At 35.7% G+C, this 21447-nt stretch overlaps 1 protein-coding gene and 1 pseudogene across 1 annotated transcript; both read left to right on the top strand.

Annotated features, from left to right (window-relative positions):
- The first annotated feature begins 8609 nt into the window (after window positions 1-8609).
- LOC132621300 (cystathionine gamma-synthase 1, chloroplastic-like) lies at window positions 8610-15004 on the top strand. The gene is made up of 11 exons (XM_060335520.1): window positions 8610-9138; window positions 10973-11076; window positions 11253-11326; window positions 11457-11625; window positions 11892-11951; window positions 12056-12259; window positions 12350-12436; window positions 13156-13263; window positions 14093-14188; window positions 14289-14407; window positions 14705-15004. The coding sequence occupies exons 1-11, from the start codon at window positions 8706-8708 to the stop codon at window positions 14826-14828; spliced, it is 1578 nt and encodes a 525-aa protein (XP_060191503.1). The 5' UTR covers window positions 8610-8705; the 3' UTR covers window positions 14829-15004.
- A 1955-nt stretch (window positions 15005-16959) lies between these two features.
- On the top strand, window positions 16960-20811 carry LOC132623542 (SPX domain-containing protein 4-like; annotated as a pseudogene).
- The last annotated feature ends 636 nt before the right edge of the window (window positions 20812-21447 follow it).

Here is a 21447-nt window from a genome sequence, read left to right as displayed (position 1 = left end):
AGTTAGTATATTTTTGTGACGGTGATCCAATTTCGACTTCTTTTACTGGGTCTGGGGCTCTGGGCTATGCAATAGTTGAAAACATGAAATGTTGACACCTACAACTTTAGTGATCCTAAAGTTAAAAGTAAATGTTTCAATCCCAATTCTTTGTTGTTTTTCTTAAATGATATTATATTATATATATTTCGACAAGTTTATTTTTGCTACTAATGTGAATGATATAAACATTTTAACCCACAGGTATTGAATTTTTTTTCTGAATATTAATTCGTTAGTCTATAAGATTGTTATAACGTAACAAACTTTTTTCTGCAGTAAACTCTGTTCATCGCCTATACTTAAGAGAGAGCAAAATTTCTGTCTTAACAATGGAACTAGTTTTGGAAGTTATTGCAGAAGAAAATAGCATATATTTTTTTCCCGAAAATTATGTGATGACGGGGTAAGTTGTTGTAACAATGCAAAATTGCAACCACATCTTCCATTCTCATATGCATGAAAATCAATCCCTCAAATATAGGTACGAATGCGTATGTTAAAATGTCATTTTTCTATTCATTCGTGACCTCCTTTAAGAATTATCTTTTATCCAATCAGAAGGATGCATTTTCTAAAATCTTTCTTCTGATTCAAAATCGCAGTGTAACATGTATCGTGTCTTGTTCTAGTCATTGAATAAATGATGAAATAAGTTTAAAAAAAAATGAATATTGTTCAAGAATCAAATCTTATTATAACTTTGTATATTCAGTTCATCCCTTTGAAGGGGAACTAAATGAAAAATGTTGTTTTAAAAAATTTGCTTCAAATAAAAAAGGTCTATTTTTCCCATGTAATTATCCGTTCAACCTTTCGAAAGGGAACTAAATGAAATTAATTCGAAAAAATCTTGCTTTAATTTTATTTTTTTAAAAAAGAAATATATTTTCCCACTTAATTCGTCAGTCAAATCGACATTCTAAGAGAGATCATTTGTACACAAAAAACTCCAAAAACTTCTTTAGAATTTTATATCAATCACTCTTAACTCTCTTGAGCGGTACTGGAAAACGATTAGTTGCATAAAGGGGAAGACTAATTCGAGTCTTCTCATAAACCTTAATTTAATACTATATGATATAGTTGTTGGGAATAAAATAGACCCGCAAAAATAATATTCACGGTATTAGTGATAAACGCGGAACACTAACTTATGGTTAAATCAGCAAGAATAAAATGCAGCAATAATGACACCAAGATTTTACGTGGAAACCCTTCTGAATAAGGGAAAAAACCACGGCCAAGAGGAGCAGCTGATATCACTATAGCAAGGAATTTTACACTGTGTAGTAACGAGTATAAATACTCCTAAGACCACTACACCCTCAAAAGAAAAACACTCTTTTGATTTTCCACCTCACTACAATATCACTCAAACTCTATTTTTCTTCATAGACTATTTTCTTACAGTCTATGCAATACCTCACTTTGCTCTCACTCAGATGTATTGTCTGAGATTTTGGTGTGTATAGCAAATGATTTTGGTGTGTCTTCAAATGATAGAAGACTTCCCTATTTATAGGGATGGAATGAACTTATTGATGTCATTAGTGACTCAAGCAAGCACTTGACAATTTGCCAAAGACAAGGAAGATGTTTTTTTCCTCAAAATAAGGGAAGTGTTTTCTTCCTCAAAACAAGGGAAATGTTTTCTTCCCTAAAATAAGGGAGTTGTTTTCTTTCTCAAAATAGAGGCTGGACCCCACAATAGTCTCCTCATTTAAGGAGAGGCTTAGTGTATTTTGTTTTTTATTTTATTCCCATAATAATAAATACGGGAAAGAGAAGAGGATAAGAGTAACGAGATCAAATCCAAAACTATTGTTATTGAGAGATCTCATCGGTATCACTAAACTATAATCTTGATTCCGTTTTTAATATGTTAGGTAATTGACTAATAAAGTGATAGTCAGTGAAAGCCCTTTTTTAAATAAGTGAAAGTTAAGTCTTCTTTTTATATCATATTCAATTTCTTTTTCGATTTTATCATTTGATAATCAACGCGTACTAGTGCAATTTGGATATGCTCATCACAACTGGGCTCATGCTCCTGCCAAAATATTTTCTATTTTAAAGCTCAAATTTAAATTTTTAATTATGAGTGAAGGGATTATAACTTTTCTTTCGAATAATCAAGTATAGGTAAAGACAGAAGAAAAGATTGAATTCTGGTTTCGAAAAGATACGATTCCTTTTACACTAACCACCCTGTCTTCCTTGCACACATGTCACTCTCTTTCCAGCTATTCATTTTTTGTCTCCTAGTAAATGCTCCTTCCGTCTCAAAATATTTATCGTCTTTACTAAAATTATTTATCTCAAAATATTTATCATTTTATTTATCCAATATACAATTAAGTAGCTTTTTTTCCATTTTATCCTTGTATTAATTACATCAATGGGTTGATTTTGTGAGTTCACATACCAACATTTAAGAGGTTTCATCATTAATGAAGTAAATATTTATTGAGGAGAGAGAAGAAATATGTTAAGAAGGTAAAATAGTCAAAGTGCTACCCTTATAAATGTTTTCTTAATGAGCATGTAAATGAAAAATGCAACAAACATTTTGAGACGGAGAGAATAATAAGGAAAATTATATTTAAAATCAAGAAGAAAGAAAGACACACACAAAAAAAAAAAAAAAAGGTATTATCAGTTGAGTCTCCTGTTTTTATTTCTTTTTTACGAGGTCTACTTAAATAATGTCTGATTGTGTGTTTTTGTGGTTCAGTTTAAGTCAATTTTTATTTACAAAGAAACTAAAAATCAACCAAGTTGGTTTTATACATTAAAATAAATCAAACCAAACGTAATACGACTCTATCGACTTTGGTTTTGTTCTATTTATTTATTTATTTATTTTTCTTTTGTGTGTCTGAGGGTTTAATTTTTGAGTTTGGACATTGAGTGACAAGATCTACATAAAATTTTGGCTTAACACATAGTCAGTCCCTTAAACATGCCAATATACTTTATTTGGACACACTAAGTTCTGTTCCAATTGAACTCCTCAAATCTTAATAAAGTATTTCAATTAGACATTTTCGGTTTAAATTTTTATTTTTTTGGTATGTTTTCATTTGTGTATTAGATAGTTAAGTTAATAACATAAAATATCGCACCTCCTTTAGCTATATGTATCAACCTTAAATAGAGAATGCCTGACATTTTATAGCTTATTGAGACGAATGCGTATAATTAAAGAAGATGACATATTTTATGTGGTTAACTTAACTACCAAATAAACGAATGAAAACATAGGGGTGGGCGTTCGGTTTTTCGGTTCGGTTTTATCAAACTTCGGTTTGGCTATTTCGGGTTCGGTTTTTTTAAGGTGGACACCGAACACCGAACCAAACTAGTTCGGTTCGGTTCGGTTCTTTCGGTTTCGGTTTTTTAAAGTTCGGTTCGGTTCGGTTTCAGTTTTTTCAATTCGGTTTTTTTGATATAATATTAGAAGCGATTCCATTGACACTAATTCATATTCTCAAAAGCAATAAAACATAAAACTGATAAATTGAAATCAAAATCAAACAAACAGGATACACAAGAACAGAAAACTATAATCATGATATAAGATTACTAGGTGTTATATACATACCGTAAGAATAATTAAGAAAACACATAAAAGAAATACACTAATCCTAAAGACACATCCTAGTTGTCACGCCCTGAACCATGGCCTGGACGTAACACGGCACTCGGTGCCTGACTGCATGTGACCGAGCGAACCACATGGCCTGCTGAATCATCATGATACATAACATAAGCGGAATATAACGTGAATGCATGATGAACCTTTATAAAACGTAGTAAGTCATAATACTTAATAAAGTACTTGTTTAAACATGAGTGAGCCAAAATGGCTATACGACTCCAAATGTCTGACATGACATAACTGACTTGTCTAGTCTATGAAACCTCTATCATGAGTCTGACTGGAAAACATACTTACTGGGACAAGGCACCCAGCATACCTTTAGATGCAAAACTAAATAAAGAAATACAATGTCTAAACCCCGAATGAGATGGGGCTCACCAATAAGCTGGTACGTGCAAATCCTAATGAGCAGAAGCGTCGTCCTGTAAATCCGTACCTGCATCGTGAAATGCAGGCCCCCGGGCAATAAAAGGGGACGTCAGCACATTGAATGTACTGGTATGTAAAGTAACCGAAAGAAACAACATGAGATATGGAATAACATGATAAGAACTGAAACTGAAAACCTGGACATGAACATAAGCATATGTACATACGTATATATATAACATAAGTAAAAACATGATAAGTAGGGAGAGCATTTCATAAACCGACACATGATATCATCACGTGGATACGTGGAGTCTGGTACCTCGCCGGACCAGCAGAGCCCCTATACCTTGCCAGGGTATAAGGTGGTAACGTGCCTGATGGATCCATTCAGTGTAAAATTAAGGTATCGTCCTAACTGGGCGGAGCGATCCTTGTCCTATGGTGGCTACATAGTTTCAGGCTATCTGAGCCTTCTCGGTAATTCGTGCAACTCCCAAAACATGAACATAATATAGTTGGCTAAGAAGCCCATGACTTTCGTGAATTAACTTGTACTTGTCTTGTAAGCATGATTTCACGAAATAACTTGTAAACATGGTTTCATGAAATAGCTTGTAAACATGTTCTTGATTTATGAGTAATACAATAGTTCATAATCATACATTTGTAATTGACTTGAAAACATGCTTGTAACTTGCAAAATAAAATCATACAGTTTCATATGAACATAATGAGAACACATGAGGAAGAATTCATGATTCTTGGATTAAGCTAGGATTCCTAATATCCGTAATGGAAGATTAGGAATACAATAACGAACATAGATACAAAATTCATGTACATACATACATAATTACGGGCTACCAATATGTTGGGTTTAATGCCCTAGGATTTGAACTTCATAGATTTTACGAAACGGATCATGGGGAAGAACGTAGAGATTCCCACATGTGGATGGAAGTTCTACATACCTTAACTTCCTGCTTTTGAGCGTATCACAATGCCCTTCAATCCCTTCAACTTTAATCTATAGCAATACAGGTCATAGGGATTCTATATTAGCAACAATATCCATGTTTTGATCATCTAAGCATTTTATCAAACGTTTGGTGGGCATGAAGCTCCACAACCTTCATTAATGGTGTTTTCTTCACCCAATCTCCATTCTATTACTTCTAGTTGATTCTACAATCTCAATTAGATGTAATTAACATCATTATTCATCACCCATATGAATACAACAATCCCAAGTCAACAATCCAAAAACTCTAGCATAATTCATATAATTCTCTTCATCAAACCCAATTATTATTCTCCCAAGAATTCATCAATTCACAACTATAAATGATTAGGGAGTAGAAACATTACCTTTTATGAGTAGTCACCACGAAATCAACATCCCCAAGTTCGATTTTTAGCTTAGAATGACGGCAACAACTTGTACTACACTTTATCCTTCACGAGCTTCGGGATTCGGGGCCTTCAACTTGGTTGATTCTCTACTTTCTCTCTCTAACTCTCCCCTCTCTCTCTCTCTAAAATCTGAAAATGTGATGAAATGTGGCTGCTAGGGTTAACATTTCCCTTAAATACCAAGGGGAAATGGGTTTGACCCAACTTGAAATCGGGTTGGGACCTTTCTGTCTTAAAACGTCCATATCTCCCTATCCCGATGTCACCTGTGGGCCCACGACCTATGGTTGGAAATATATTTAAATTATCTACAACTTTCGTTCTTTGAGTTTTCCCAAATTCCCAATTTATAATAGGGTTATGGCCTCTCGAAGTCAGGTGACCCGAAACGTACTTACGGACCAAAATACGCCCCATGTTACGATCCCGTAACACGAAGTACGGACCGTAACTTGGGACCGTACCTTGGTGAAAATTTCCAGTGAGGTTCTGGAAATTTTTGGTGTGTTACGGCTCACTGTTACGGCCCGTAACACGTGTTACGGCCCGTAACGTCCACCGTAACACAGGCGAAATTTCCAGCGAACAGGCTTCAGTAAAATGGGCATAACTCTTTGTAAAGATATCCGTTTGACTCCTATAATATACCGTTGGAAAGATATTTCAAAGGGCTACAACTTTCATCAAGGAAGTTTTCTCAAATTCCCAACGGATTTTCACGAAATTTGACTGGAAGCCAGACGTATCAAAAACTTAGCCGATTCTATAGGACTTCAAGTGCCTTACTATTAGCCATATTGAGACGATCATATCTCCTTGCTCCGATCTCTGATTTGCTTGGTCCTTATATCGTTAGAAAGGTATTTCTACATACTACAACTTCATTGAGGGTACTTTCCCAAATTCCAAACCGATCAAGGAGTTATCGCTGCCCGAAATAGGCCTATCAACCATTTTCGCAAAACGTTCAAACCTTCAGTGTTTTCACTAGAACTCTAATGATATGAGCTTAAACTCAGTTCCAAGAGGCGGGGTGTTACACTAGTTACCTTTCTTTGTTAAGGATATTTGATTTTCTAAATTGAAGTGGAAAATTAGGGATACAAATGCAAAAGAAGACTTATTACAATTGGTTTTTTTTTTTTGCTTTAAACTTAATGGGCCTGGATTATTTTAATTTTTTTGGGTAATGTATTAAATTTCGGTGCGCGTTCTGTTTTTCGGGTCGGTTTTATCAAAATTCGGTTCGGCTATTTCGGTTTCGATTTTTTTACGGTGGACACCAAACACCGAACCAAACTAGTTCGGTTCGGTTCGGTTCGGTTCAGCTCGTTTTTTCGGTTTTCGATATTTATGCCCAGCCCTATGAAAACACACGCAAAAAGTTTTCCAAAATTTGAATCGACAATGTTAATTGGAACACTTTATTAAGAATTGAGATGCTCAATTGAAACAGAGCTTTGTTCGAATTATAAATGAAATATCCTCGCAAATTTAAGGGGCTACTTATGGGTTAAGCCTAACAATCGTCATATGACTCAATGTGCGCAAGAACACTTTAGATAATAATGGCAATAAACTAAGTACAGACCATGCGTAAATACTAAAGATTTCAAGCGAAATTATCATTTCAAGTAAGACTATTGTATATGGCTTTGAAATTTCTCTTTTCACCTAACATTTGTCGTTTGATCTATTTAAAGCTCACGCACTGTTTGAGATGATTAATTAATTAATTAATATTTAATAAATATAAATAGTTAAGAAAAAAGAGAGGGAGGGGGGGGGGGGATAGCATGCTGAATTTTGTAAATAAGTTTCATTTCCTTTTTGAGTTAAAAACTTAAAATTAGTTAAAATAGAAATAAGTAGATATAAGAAGAAGCCACAAAGACTTAACATATACATTTAGACATTTCTATAACGACATCCTTATAAAATGACACCTCACAATAAAAAATAAGTTTTTTTCGAAATCGGTTTTTTAAGAGTCTTGTTTTGATCAAGTAGAAGTGTTTGGATGAAATTCCGTGAAGTACAAACATCGGATGACAAATCGGAACAAGTATACATATAAAAAACTTTTCATTAATCAATACAATATAATTTTTCAGCGAAGAACTCAACTGGTACCCTTAGATCAGGATGATTACTAAGCTCATGTATCTACGAAGAACTACAAATTATATTTTGTAAATAAAAAATTATTGTAATGTTTAAAATCACGACAGGATCGAAAAGGGCAAGGCACATGGAGGCATCCTTTGGCCATAGATATGGCGATAGTATCTATAATTGTGGTTAACACCATGCCAACAAGCCTACTAACTCGAACATGGTACTACACAATTCTTTCAGAATCATGGAACCACAGAAATTATAATGACACTAATTTAATGAAACTTAAAATTTTAGTACCAAGATACACATATTACATTTGTTATGGTGTGGCGTTTGAGTTATTTGTGTACATCTTAATCAATTGATCTAATGTTTACTACTTATAAGTTATAACTAGTGTGAAGGAGGTGGTAAAACAATGTATTACAGCAACGTATTGGGGACAAAAGAGTAAATATTAATAAACTTTATTGGGCTATTGGTTACAACGTAAATTATTGACCGAACTGATAAGCTAGCATAAAATACGAAATCATTTTCGAACTGTTAAACCAATATTAATAAATTAATAATCTGTTCATCTCATTTATATGACACTCTTTTTTTTTTAATCACTTTAAAAAAGAATGACATCTTTCTATATTTAGTAACACCTTAACTCTAAAATTTTCATTTTATCTTGAAATGATTTCTATCCACAAAAATTTCTTTAGTTTATTTTAGATTAAGAGATTAAAAAAAAAAATTCTTTCTTTCTTAAATTTTTCGCCCAGTCAACCATGGACATTTTTCGATTTGGCCTATGGATTAAATCGAAATTTTCACACCCCTACACGTATTGATGATTGAATTGAACTAAAACCAATTTGGCCCAATTAATATAACCAACTTGGCCAACAATTAGGAGTACATTGTGTGTTTGGACCCCACCATTCCAGTGTAGAAGACGACAAATCTCAACCGCGTGATGAGTATTTAAACCTTGTGTGGAAGATAATTCCCTCAACCTTCTTTTCATTTTTTCGTCGCAGAGAGAAAGGTTCGGCCGTCGGGGTAATTACATTTTTGACCCTTCCAAAACCCATCATCCCCAATGGCCGTGTCTAGCTACGCTAGGGCATTTCCGTCATTCGAATGCCGTTCGGAACCCGATTTCTCCGGCAGCTTTCCCAGTCCTAACGCCGGCGTTCGTTTCTCCGGCAAGGCTAACTCCGGATCTCAGGTTCATAATCATGGTCTGTCTTCTCTGATTTATAGGTTTCCTCCAAATTTTGTGAGGCAGTTAAGCATTAAGGCTAGGAGGAATTGCAGCAACATCGGTGTGGCTCAAGTTGTTGCGGCTTCCTGGTCAAATAACGACGCCGTTCCTGAGTTCGATTCGTCCGCTTCTGCTGCCGTTACTTCGATTGGTATCACCGCAGATGATGAGGTGGTGGCTGATTGTAATGAGGATCAAAATGTACAGATTAAGGGTGTTAAATATGCTTCTTTTTTGAATTCTGATGGAAGCCTTGCTATTCATGCCGGTATGATTCATTTTACAACTCATACGTCTTGTTTGTTATGGTTTCCTCTTATTATGTTTTGCTCTGCTTCCTGAATAGTAATATTCTGAAAACTCTGATTAACATATATATATATATATATATATATATATATATACTATTTTAAAAGCATGAATATAAATGGTAGTTGATCAAAATATTCTTTTAACTATTGAACGACTTTATACCCTTTTAAGTTAAATTTTTTTCTAGAAAATAATATCAAATTGGGTAAATTGTAATATTAGCTTTTTTTCCATACTGTTTAGGACTTCGAACCCAACTGAAAAACTATCATATATTAGGTTTTACTAAATATCATGGACTTTAATTTTCAGTAAAGAATTGTTATTTCACTATAATTGTGAAACTATAATCCTAAATATCTACACTAAACAAACAACAGATAACATGCCTATGCTATGTAGGATATTCCAAAAGCAACGGAAATTTAGATCTTTCATTAAATTAATAGTTAACATACTTTGGTGCCTAATAGTTAAAAAGTATAAAATAAATTGGATGTTCTTTATATTTAATCTTTGGATAACCATGTTTTTGATGACACTATAACGAAGAAAATAATGAATAAACATCCGATTTAGACCGCTATGTGGATTGATTTTATATATTAACGGAAGTTGTAATGTAATTAAAAGTAATATTACCCAAAAAAAAAATTGTGATAATGACAAGGAATAACGTGCAAGCGCACGTTCATAAAGACTAGTATATATATATATATGTGTGTGTGTGTGTGTGTGCGTGTGTGTTGTATTACAAAATGGGACGATCCATCATCCATGCGACTTGATGAATATATTTGATGAAGGGGAGCCTTGGCGTAACTTGTAAAGTTGCTGTCATGTGACCAACAGGTCATGGGTTCGACCCGTGGAAAAAGCTTCTTGCAGAAAATGTGGGTAAGGCTGCATACAATAGATCCTTGTGGTCCGGCCCTTTCCCTACCCCTCACATAACGAGAACTTAGTGCACCGGGCTGCCCATTTTTAATGGTCTAAATCGATATAGAGTGGATGTGATATAGATATATCTATAGCAGTTCAGGATTGAGGTGTAGTTGATTCATTAAATGAATGGTTTAAACTTACAGTTTACTTGAGAATCTTGGAAGAGATGCATGCATGAAATATGTTTTGGGCCTTATCATTTTGTGTAGATGACTATCATACTGAAGGCTTAAGTTGAGGACAAAAATAATGTGACACTTAAAGCTAAAATTGGATAGACTTTCTGGATAAATGATCAATAAGGATTCAACATTATTTATCAGTTTGTCTGAATTAGCACATAACTCTCAGTTCAATTGAGGTTCAACTTTGCATCGTCAGCCAAATTCTAAGATATTTCGGTTAAAATGTCGTCTCAGCTGAAAAATAGTGGTGTCTTGGCTGAAATTGGAGCTTGGATGATCTCTTCATATTTGCTTAATGCTCATTCCAAACCACTGTTTCTGACTTGGATTTGGATTTCAACACTGTTGATTCGTTTTTTCTTTTACTCTTCTGACAAACCACAGCAAATGACAGAAAGAAAAAGGAAATGTTGTTCCTTGAATATTGTTGCCTGAATGCATGAGGGTTCTTGGGTTGCCTCATATGAAAAGCAACCTCTTTATCAATAACATAGATGCACTTTTCGGGACATTCTCTAGTTTGAATAAAGATTATTTCGATATATACCTTTGCACAGTGCAATTGATCTCAACAGGTTTTTTAGAGGATGGGGATAATATAGCTTTCAGATCGGCTGTGTGAATCAAGAAAAAAAACTTACGTTGTTTGTTCTTCTGCAGGTGAAAGGTTGGGACGCGGTATTGTTACTGATGCCATAACTACCCCAGTGGTTAACACATCTGCTTACTTCTTCAACAAGACTTCTGACCTTATTGATTTTAAGGTATTTACTGTTATATTTGATCCTTGAGTTGCTTACGCAGTATGAATAAAAAATACAATGGCTCTCTAGTTCCAATGGCTCCCCTTTCGTACTGTTAGTAAGAAGATTGCTAGGTACATGTTTCAGCAAGCTGAATTTGTCTTTATGATCAATTTCACCTTATGATATTTTGGCAGGAGAAAAGACGTGCAAGTTTTGAATATGGGCGCTACGGAAACCCCACTACTGTTGTTTTAGAGGAGAAAATAAGGTTAGCTTTATCTTTGGTTAATTAGTTTTTTTCGTTTTCTGTTTTGTCTTTTTATTTTCTCTAGTTGTCTTATGTGATTGGTACTTAAGGGGCAATTATTCTACTAATGAGGTATTTGTATCTCTAACAGTGCACTTGAGGGCGCTGAATCAACCTTGTTAATGGCATCTGGAATGTGTGCCAGTACTGTATTGTTGTTGGCCTTGGTACCTGCTGGTGGGCATATTGTAACAACCACAGACTGCTACAGGAAGACCCGTATTTTTATTGAGACAATACTGCCTAAAATGGGAATTTCGGTACTTCAGCTAATCCAAATGTTTAAGATACTTGGCATTCTATTTTTGAAGTTTAGAGATATTACAAGATTTCTTGACAAGACAAAACATGTTATTCAGAACTGAGCTATTGTTTTTATTCTTGTAATGAAAAAAATATAATAAATCCAGTCCAGGTAACACTCTCCCAAAACTGCTGGCGAATAATATAATTGAACCATTACGTTTCTCTTTTTGTTGAATTAGTCTAAGGGAAAAAAAAATGCTGAAGTGTTTCATTATCACAGGCCACAGTCATTGATCCAGCGGATATTGGAGCTTTGGAGTTGGCATTAAATCAGAAGAAAGTCAGTATGCAAACACATTGTTGCTTGTCACTCAACTATTATGACCTTAAATAAATAGAGTTGTGGAAGATAGTTCCCAATGACTGGCACCTTGTTCAATGCAGGTGGATCTTTTCTTTACTGAGTCTCCAACAAATCCATTTTTGAGATGTGTTGACATTGAGCTGGTTTCAAAGCTTTGTCACGAAAAAGGAGCTTTGGTTTGCATAGATGGGACGTTTGCGACTCCTCTTAACCAAAAGGCCCTTGCTCTGGGGGCTGACCTTGTTCTGCACTCTGCTACAAAATTCCTTGGTGGGCACAATGATGTAAGTGGCATTAGCTGCCAATTTAACAATTAAACAACTATGCTGCCACTAAGCACCATCAAACTAATTGCTATGCTGCACTTCATACAGGTTCTTGCAGGTTGCATTAGTGGTCCTCAAGAATTAGTTTCAGTAATTAGAAACTTGCATCATATCCTGGGTGGTGCTCTCAATCCAGTGAGTTTTCTTAATTGAAGTCTTGATTGACTTAATTCCCTGACTTTCTATGCTGTATATGTATATGTAAATTTTGGTGAAGGAGAATTGCTTTGGGAGGGTTGGACTGAACATATTTTCATGGCGGATCAATTTGGGCAGAGCCCAGTCAGCCCATCTAAAAATTGGGATAATTTGGACTTAGTATGTTGCCCAAATTGACCAATAAAGAAACTTGTCAAAATAGTTTTAACTTTTTTTTGTTTGATGTCTAATTTAGTCATACTAAAGGAAAAGGTTATTAGTTATATTTAGTTATTAAATAAATTGTAAGAAAAATAATTAAGAAATTAAAACTTGGTTAGATTTGAGCATGTCGGGCTATGGCCCATTATCTAGCCCATCTCGACCTAATTCAAAAAACCAACCCATTTATTGGTTCAACTCATTTTAACTAGCCCAAATTCAGCACAACCCTCATTTGATACCCCTAGTCATTTTGGTACACTTACTTAAGATTAAATGTTCGTTAGGTTTCTTTTAGTCTTGTTAGAGGTTATTATCCAGTAGAAAAATGTAAAGAAATTTTAGTGTTTGAAAACCTAAATTTTAAGTATGGGCGACAGGTCTAAATGGAGTGACATGGATATTACAGCGTAGTTGTTGATGTTGTATGAAGTGTAACTCGCATTTTAAGCTTGTATTTTGAAGAAGTCTGATTCAATTTTTCCATCTACCAGAATGCTGCATATCTTATTATCCGTGGCATGAAGACGCTGCATCTTCGTGTACAGCAACAAAACTCAACTGCATTGAGGATGGCCGAGATTTTAGAGGCTCATCCCAAGGTACTGTAGGCTTCCATCTCTGTCAGTCATGGTTTGAAATTCACACTTGGACCAGAGAACAACTGCCTAATTGCTATTCATGAGATTTTATATTATATATGAGAAAAGTAAGAATGCTCAACTTGATGTTGGTTAGAGTAAATGCCAATCTTATGAGCATAACATTGACATCATGGTCTAATTCTAGGTTATAAAAACTGGTTTAATCTGTGAAGGGGGTGGAAAATAAATAAGACGCTGAAAGCAACTAACGAAGAAGATGGCAGTCTGCTCTTTTCAGCCATTATTATGGGTGAACTTTGCTAAGCCAGATAAACTGGACGGTCTTTTCTCTGTCACTCCTTTGCACCTGTAGATTGTGCTGTAAACATCACAAAGCTGTACTTTTTGGGTGATTCAATTTTTTCTTTCCTTCGTTCATTGACAAAAATTATTCTTACATCCATGCTTGCAACTTCTGGATGCTTCATTGTCTTCCGCAACGATAACATGAGCACTCACCAAGGAAAATAGGTAGGAAACAAGAAAACAGTAAACCGATGAGGAAACATTCATTAGTGTTGATGAGTATCCTCTTACCTATATACACATCTTTTATTTTCCTTGTACAGTTATACTCCCTGTACAATCCACCTGAACTCATGTAGCTACTTCATCCTAATAATGCATGATTGACTCATTAATGAACATATAAATGACTGTCATGCCACACTTCTAGCTTTTCTTTGAGAAGTTACATTAAAGTTAAGAGGTCTAGTTTTTCCTGCGTTTCATTAAGATCTCTGCCAGTTCTGCAAGTGCTGTCATATCTGAAAAGAATGAGTTGTAGGTGAAACATGTCTATTATCCAGGCTTGCCGAGTCATCCGGAATATCATCTTGCAAAGAAACAAATGACTGGATTTGGTGGTGTGGTCAGTTTTGAGGTCTGTATTTTATGATGAATCTATGATCTTTGGTTAACCAAGTATTCCTGTTATTTCTCTCTACCTGCAGTAAATTTAAAGGCTATATTTTTTTTATTAGGTTGATGGAGACCTCCTAACTACTGCAAAATTTGTGGATGCTCTGAGGATTCCCTATATTGCTCCATCCTTTGGAGGCTGTGAGAGCATTGTGGACCAACCAGCAGTAATGTCTTACTGGTATGTCAATATTCTACTATTTCATAGTTACTTTGTCAAAAAAGTATATTGTATTCTAAGGTTGGCGGTATCTCAGTTTCTCCCTTTAGCTATTTGGAGCATGTGTAGTGAAACTCTAGAAACTAAAAAGCTTTGATATCAACTATTAACATATAGTGTGTTGCAAAGAGTCATGTTTTATATTAGGTCATGCAATTATCTTCCATCTCTAAAAGCATCCGAAGTTTTCAAGATAAATAAGAAATGAAAACATTGGAAACTTGTGGATAACATGCGTGATTTTCTTCCGGAAAACAGGGATCTTAGCCAGTCTGATAGAGCCAAGTACGGGATCATGGATAACTTGGTTCGGTTCAGCTTTGGAGTGGAAGACTTTGAAGACGTGAAAGCTGATGTTCTTCAGGCTTTGGAGGCCATATAGGCTGTTTCACATGCAACAATTCTTTTTCTTTTTCCTTTTCCGTTTTCCTTCTTTTCCGATGGTCCTGTCTTGATTTGGTTGTTCGTACTTCTGTTATTGTTGACTTCCCTCATGTAGCCAATGGTTTGAAATGTAATAAAAGGATCATCAAATAGATGATCCAGTCCATTAGATTATCTGGATATTTTCATGTCGTTTTCCTTAGTCCTCAATTTCTTCAAGGACGTGTACTTCAAATGGGCTAGCTGTGGTAGTAGGAGGAGATTTGTTTGGAAACTTGACTAAGCAAACATGAAAAACCAGTGACAGTGAATTTGGAAGGGATGTTGAACTAAATGAGGAACGGAGGACGAACTAGGTACTTCAAGATAATTTGGGCAATATTTTCTTATGATACGGTTTGGGAAAATTTAGTGATAAACTGCCTAATTAAAGAAAGTAGTACTTGTTGAATGCGTCAATTATTTTCATAGATCGTTTTAAGAATGCCTTTTTTAAAATGAATTTGTGTTCAGTGTTGGAGACTTCTACAGTTACCACTAGATTAGAAGTCTTGATGTTTCAATAATGTTTGTTCTTTCAAATAAGAAATCTTTCAGACAAATTTTACTTCAAAAAATTAATCCTTCTTAATGGAAAAATTTGCAATTTCCTATTATCTGAACCATATTTACAACTGTAAAGAAGAATACAGGTCACATAATTTGCCAAAAGTTGGTTAGGAACGGTATCTAAACGATTCTCAGCGTTCAGACTCTAGCTAAAGGACCACTTATCTACATATGTAAGGTTGCTTTTCTTTTTTGAGACATTCTGGATTATTGATTGACCTGAAGTCGAATTTTATGGCAGCAATTTCCTAAATTTGTGTTCTATTGTTGTTCCTGCGTCTCTTGGAGCCTGGGGGACAGAACAGCTAAGCTGACATGACACACTACTAGAATCTGTAATCGAATATTCTTTCAGAAGCTAGTACGAAATTTTGAAGTTATGGCTTTCCGCAATCGGCATTGCTAGAAGTTTCATATTTAAAAGTTAAAACTTGTGATTATTTTTTTTAATAACAAAATTTGAAAATAGTATTATTTGAGAGAGATTCTTATATATAGTTGTTTATTACAAAGAGTTTTTTGATATGAGGAGCCAACCCCCTAAAAGGAGGACAATGTCCCTTATTTATAGTGTTGCCCCATGGGCTTCGTACAACATAAAAAATAATAGAATAGAGAAAAAGTTCTGAGTTGGATTAGGTGGGATTAGGTAGACCGTACGGTCTGACACCCGTACGATTGGCAGTTGAACACAGCAGGACGTCATCGATGCGTGGCAGCCGCGCAACGGATCTCCCGGACCACCGGCCACAGCCAAACAGACATACGGCCTCGAACAACCGGTCATGGAAGAACCGGACCAAATGACGCCCTTCCTTTGCTCTGGTCCAAGCGTTTCCCCGGTTCAGAATGGGAGCCTTCATGCACGTTCTTGTCCCTTTCTTCCCTCGGCCTTCAGTCTCACCAGTTTAACGTATACCCGATTTTTACCGTATACAAGTAGAAAAATCTTATTATAACATATGATTTAGTCTATTTTTATTACATGATAATACTTGTTATGAATACTTAGTGACTATTGTAGATAAGTTAATCGGATAGTATAATAAGTTAGATACAGTGGGTGTGTTTGGTATGAAGGAAAATAAGTGATTTTCTTACTTATTTGCTAATGTTGATACGTAGGCAAAAAAATATTATCTCAAGAACATTTATATATATTATGTAATATAGAAAAATACTATAAGAATGAGATGGGGTGGGGAGTGGGTGGTGAGGGTGGATAGTGGGAAGTCCATAAGTGAACTTGTTTTCCCTATTTCTATTAGGGGAATCATTTTTCTCATTTTAAAAAATTGTTTTTCAAAATATTTTGACCAATCGAACATGGGAAATTTGGTGGGTGAGGAATGCATATCCTCAAAAAGACTCAGCTCAAAATTGCTAATTGGTTTAAGATGCTACTCGCAAAAGTTTCTACTTATTTTCGCCAATGACAGGGATTTCTAAATTCCAAAAGCAAAATTTTGTCTTCATTTAATGCATTAGTTATAAACTACTAAAATTGAAAGAGTGGTGATATGAAGTAGGGGAAAGAATTTAGCATACATATGGAAGAAATACTTGTGTTACAAGACTTTGAAGAAGCTTCTCAAACACATACTTGGTTTATCAGAATTCTGAATGAGGAACTCGACAAGTTCAACGATTTCTACATGGATAATGAAGAAGACTTCATTATCTGCTTCCACGTTTCGTTTTTAAGGGAAAATTACACTTTACGTCTATTTTTGAAAATTTCACGCCACATAGCCCATACTTAGTGTATAAACACCCGATTTAGCCCATATTTGTGTATAAACAAACACCTTTTATACACTTTATACAAGGTTGATACATCATGTATAATGCTTTTCCCCACGTATAATGTTGGATCAAATTGTATATTTTTGAAATATCCCTTTTTTCTAATCCTCCACTGCTGTTTGTATTATGCCATCTCAATTTTACTTAATTTATGAAATTTTAATTGCCTGTAATTTTTTTCTTTTTTACATCAAAAGTTTCATTCTTTTGATGTGAAGAGATCACGTGATTTTTACTTGTGATTAGTTTGACTAATGTAACTTTAACAGATTTGTACAGGTGATAAGCTCAGCTTACAGTTTCCTGCATTTCAATCAATCAGTCAACTGCACTTAATTATGGTTTAGTTGTGGTCAACTATATGAATCCTTTATATCCGTTGTGCTTTGTTCAAGTCCACAAACCGAAATTTCATCAGAATTTTTACTTGTTATCTCCATAAATTGGATCACATTGTTAGCTTTTGATGGTTCTGGGAATGTGAAGGTTTTTAAGAATATATTTCTGGTATTTACATGTCCTATTATTCCTAGCTTGTGTCGTAAAGAGGGATAACAGTACTGCCACTTTTGTGAGTTGGACTTATTATTAGGGACTCTTAGATGGTCGAAGAGGACAACAAATTTGGTAAAATCTCTTTTGGATGTTTAATATGCTGCTACAGTATGTAAAAATTGATGGACGATTAAATGGATGTGACTGGTGAACGTGAAGCTAAGATTCTTTAAGAAGCAGTAAGATGAGACGGCAGTGAATCTATGCGTAAGTTGTGGCAGAGCTACAGTTTCATTGGCCAACTAACAACAATCGTGGCTGCTGCACAGTGGAGAGCGTGGTATAAATGCAGTCTATGTTATGGGGTTTCGCGATGCTTGAATGACTGCGGTTAAGTGTGTTATTTTGTTGTAGAGGCTGAAAGGAACTTGTGGTGGCCACTTAAAAAATTGTGGAGGCAGACACCAGACACCAGACAGTGAATTAGGATGCATTTTCGGGTCGGAACTTATGAGGGAATTTTCTGAATTTTGACTCATATCCCTCTATGAGAGTTTAGAAGGGGAATGAAAATGGAGAGTGTTTTCTTTTTCCTTAACTTAATGGAGAGGTAAAGATAGGAAAGGATGCAAGAATGAGCGCATAAGCATATCAAATGTGGAAACAAAATGAGAGTCGTGATATAGCAGTTCATATTTTATTGAATTCTCATGTCTCAAAGACATTCGTAATAGATAGCTAGTCTCAAAATGCATTAATGTGGATCTGATCTTTTCTTCTCTACTTAACAGGAACTAAAGGAAATAATTAAACGTGTGAAGGAGAAGAGTGACGAAAATGGAGTTTTTGAAACAGACAACGAATTCAGCGAAGAAATGATGAGCATCCATAAAGACTTTGTTTCCATTCACGGGGAGATGGTTCTTCTCAAAAATTACAGCTCGTTAAATTTTGCAGGTACAGAAATTTTTATCTGTTACTTTTCACCTTGCACTTCTGATATTAGTTACCATTGATAAGTTATATGTATTTCCAGCATCATAGTGTCTAAGGTTTAGAAGAGAAATATTACAGTGTTGAGCCAAGGGTCTTTCGGAAACAGCCTATCTACCTCACGAGGTAGGGGTAAGGTCTGCGTACATTCTACCCTCCCCAGACACTACTAGTGGGATTACACTAGGTATGCTGTTGTTGTTATGAGAGTTGACCTCGTTTGCCAAGTCAGTTTTACAACATCCCTTTCTTCCTCTCTGTCTCTACACACATCAGCTACTGTTCCTCCTGAAAGCCTTCTTCTTCTTCCACCTAGTCCTCCCAACACCATTCTCTTCCCAAGCCGCACATCTCTTAGACTCTTACCCTACCTTTTCCACTGTTATTGGATTCTTCTTCCCTATTCGGTCTCTTACAGGCAGCTCATCAAAATACATAAACTAAGGTAAAGACGCAGCTTAATTTCTTAGAAGTCTGGGCAAAGGCTGCATGAAAGATAGAGTGGAATGCAACTCCAAAACAGTGTTAACTAGTACAAATTTATTGCAAGTCTTGAGTTGCTGTCTTTTTCCCCACTTCACCCCTAAGTTACTCGGACTCAGGGGCGGATCCACACCACTGGGTGTGGGTTTGCGGGAACCCACAACTTTTATCCGAACCTTGTATTTATAATGTGAAACCCTTCAAATATATAAGAAATTTGAGCTGAGAACCCAGTAACAACAGACACTGCTAGCTGGGAACCCACAAGGTTGATATCATGGATCCGCCTCTGCTCGGACTCTCCTAAAATGTCGTCGGATACGTGTCGGATCCTTCCAAAGTAGTGTATTTTTGGAGGATCTGACACGGGTGCGGAAACACTTTCGAAGAGTCTGAGTAACTTAGCTTCACCCCACATTTTCATGCAGTTTAATGTGTTAACAAATTTCCTCCATCTTCAAGTTTTCGTTTTTTCTAATACGCTTTCCATTGTCGTCTGACAATTCTTTCTTCCTCAATTCTCTTCCTCTATTCTAATTTCTTCTACTAGTTCACTTTTTCTTTTCGTTTATGTACATAATTTTTTTGAATTAACACATTATTTGAAATTTTCAAGAGCCTAGTTGTTGATACAACAAGATGGTGCGGTCTTCGGATGAGACAGAGAGAAAATAGAGGAGAGGATGGGAAGCTGGGAGAAGAAGGAGAGAAAAGATGACGAGAACATGTGGTGTTGGGATGGAAAGGGAGGGGGTGTTGGAAAGGAAGAGAAAGTACAAATGCTTTGATGAGGGACAATGGTTATGGGTATTAAGAGAGATGAAGAGGGGGTGATGTAAAATTACAGGAATTACTAGCTCCACTTGGCAAACAAGGACAACTTTCACATATCTTGAGTATAACACAAAATAAGATTTCTTGATTTAGAGGTATAACTACTTCTGGTTGATTTCTGCTATCCAATCTTATGTGAGGTCAAGGTATCTTCTTTAACAATTTTTTCATTAGGACTTTTTCAGATCTTGAAGAAGTATGACAAACGAATTGGGGATTGTTGTGTCTTCCTTTCACACAACTTGCTCTTCGTCAGCCGATCTTTACTACGGAGCCTCTGACGAGATTAGTCCATGAGTGTGAGGGTAATCTTGATGTCCTATTTCCTTTGGAAGCAGAAGTTGTTGAATCAGCTGCCCCTGCAGATGAGCAGATGGAAGCAATTTCTTCTTATGCTTCCTATGTTTCCTCTGATACGACATTTCCTCTGGAAGAAGAAAATGGGGATATATACCGAAGCAAACTAAGCTGCAATAAGATCCATTCAGGGACTAAAGAAGGCAACTCAACATATAACCCTCTGTCATTTTCATCTATTTCTGGGAACCAAGATAATGACAGCCTAGGTGCTATAACAGCAGAAGACTCTGATTCTGAATCGTTGGTTGCCTCTCAGAACTGTGTAGAAACGAATCAAGAGGTTTCCAGTTCCCCAAGATAGAGTTGACCTATCTTGTTTTCTTATGTTCATTAATGGGTGTAGTGCTGAAACTATGCACTTTCTGCTTTGTGTACTATAGGTCTGAATAACTGCTTACCCAATCAATAATATAAAGGAATAAACTTTGCATGTTCTGGCAATTACGAAAGCTTGATGATCATCTACAAATGCTATCTCTTATGGCAATTTTTAAGCGTTGTATTCTGCCTGGTTCCAGACTGCTTTATCATGGCTTTTTTCGCTTTCGTTAGTTTCATTTTCATACTGCTTTGATCAGCTTGTCCTTATCTGACATTTTTTCGTCATGTTTTACCTTTTTTCGTCATTTTTTCTCTTGAGCCGAGCGTCTTTAGGAAACAGCCTCCCTTTGTCGTTGTTGTATTCTACCTGTTAAGCTAGAGAGTGAAATTATTTAACCTATGCAATTTCTAGTCATTTCGAGCTCTTTATGGATCAGTCATCAGTATATATGAGCATACCGAGTTAAGTATCTTGGTGATTCCTAATCTTGTCCACATATGCCCCAAGTATCCGACAGAATCCAGCAATTAACCTGTCAATCAAGTTTGAGTGGAAAGTTGGAGCTGCTACCAAAGAATGGTCGAAATTTTGCTAAGAGAGGCCAGATAGCAGTAAGTTTTTTTTTTAATATTAAGCCATCATCATTAGGTTGTGAACCTATAGTGTGGGGGGTTTGGCTTGACCCCTACCATGTATTATATAAGTAAAGATAATT

The sequence above is a fragment of the Lycium barbarum genome, chromosome 12 (assembly GCF_019175385.1).
Source record: "Lycium barbarum isolate Lr01 chromosome 12, ASM1917538v2, whole genome shotgun sequence".
Lineage (NCBI taxonomy): Eukaryota > Viridiplantae > Streptophyta > Magnoliopsida > Solanales > Solanaceae > Lycium > Lycium barbarum.
This window is presented reverse-complemented; position numbering and strand designations above follow the sequence as displayed.

Excerpts from the sequence above, each read along its gene's own strand:
- LOC132621300 (XM_060335520.1), top strand. The coding sequence starts at position 8,706 with ATGGCCGTGTCTAGCTACGCTAGGGCATTTCCGTCATTCGAATGCCGT. Across the intron at positions 11,327-11,456 it reads GTTTTAGAGGAGAAAATAAG|TGCACTTGAGGGCGCTGAAT; the intron begins GTTAGCTTTATC and ends TATCTCTAACAG. Across the intron at positions 12,437-13,155 it reads TGGGTGGTGCTCTCAATCCA|AATGCTGCATATCTTATTAT; the intron begins GTGAGTTTTCTT and ends TCCATCTACCAG.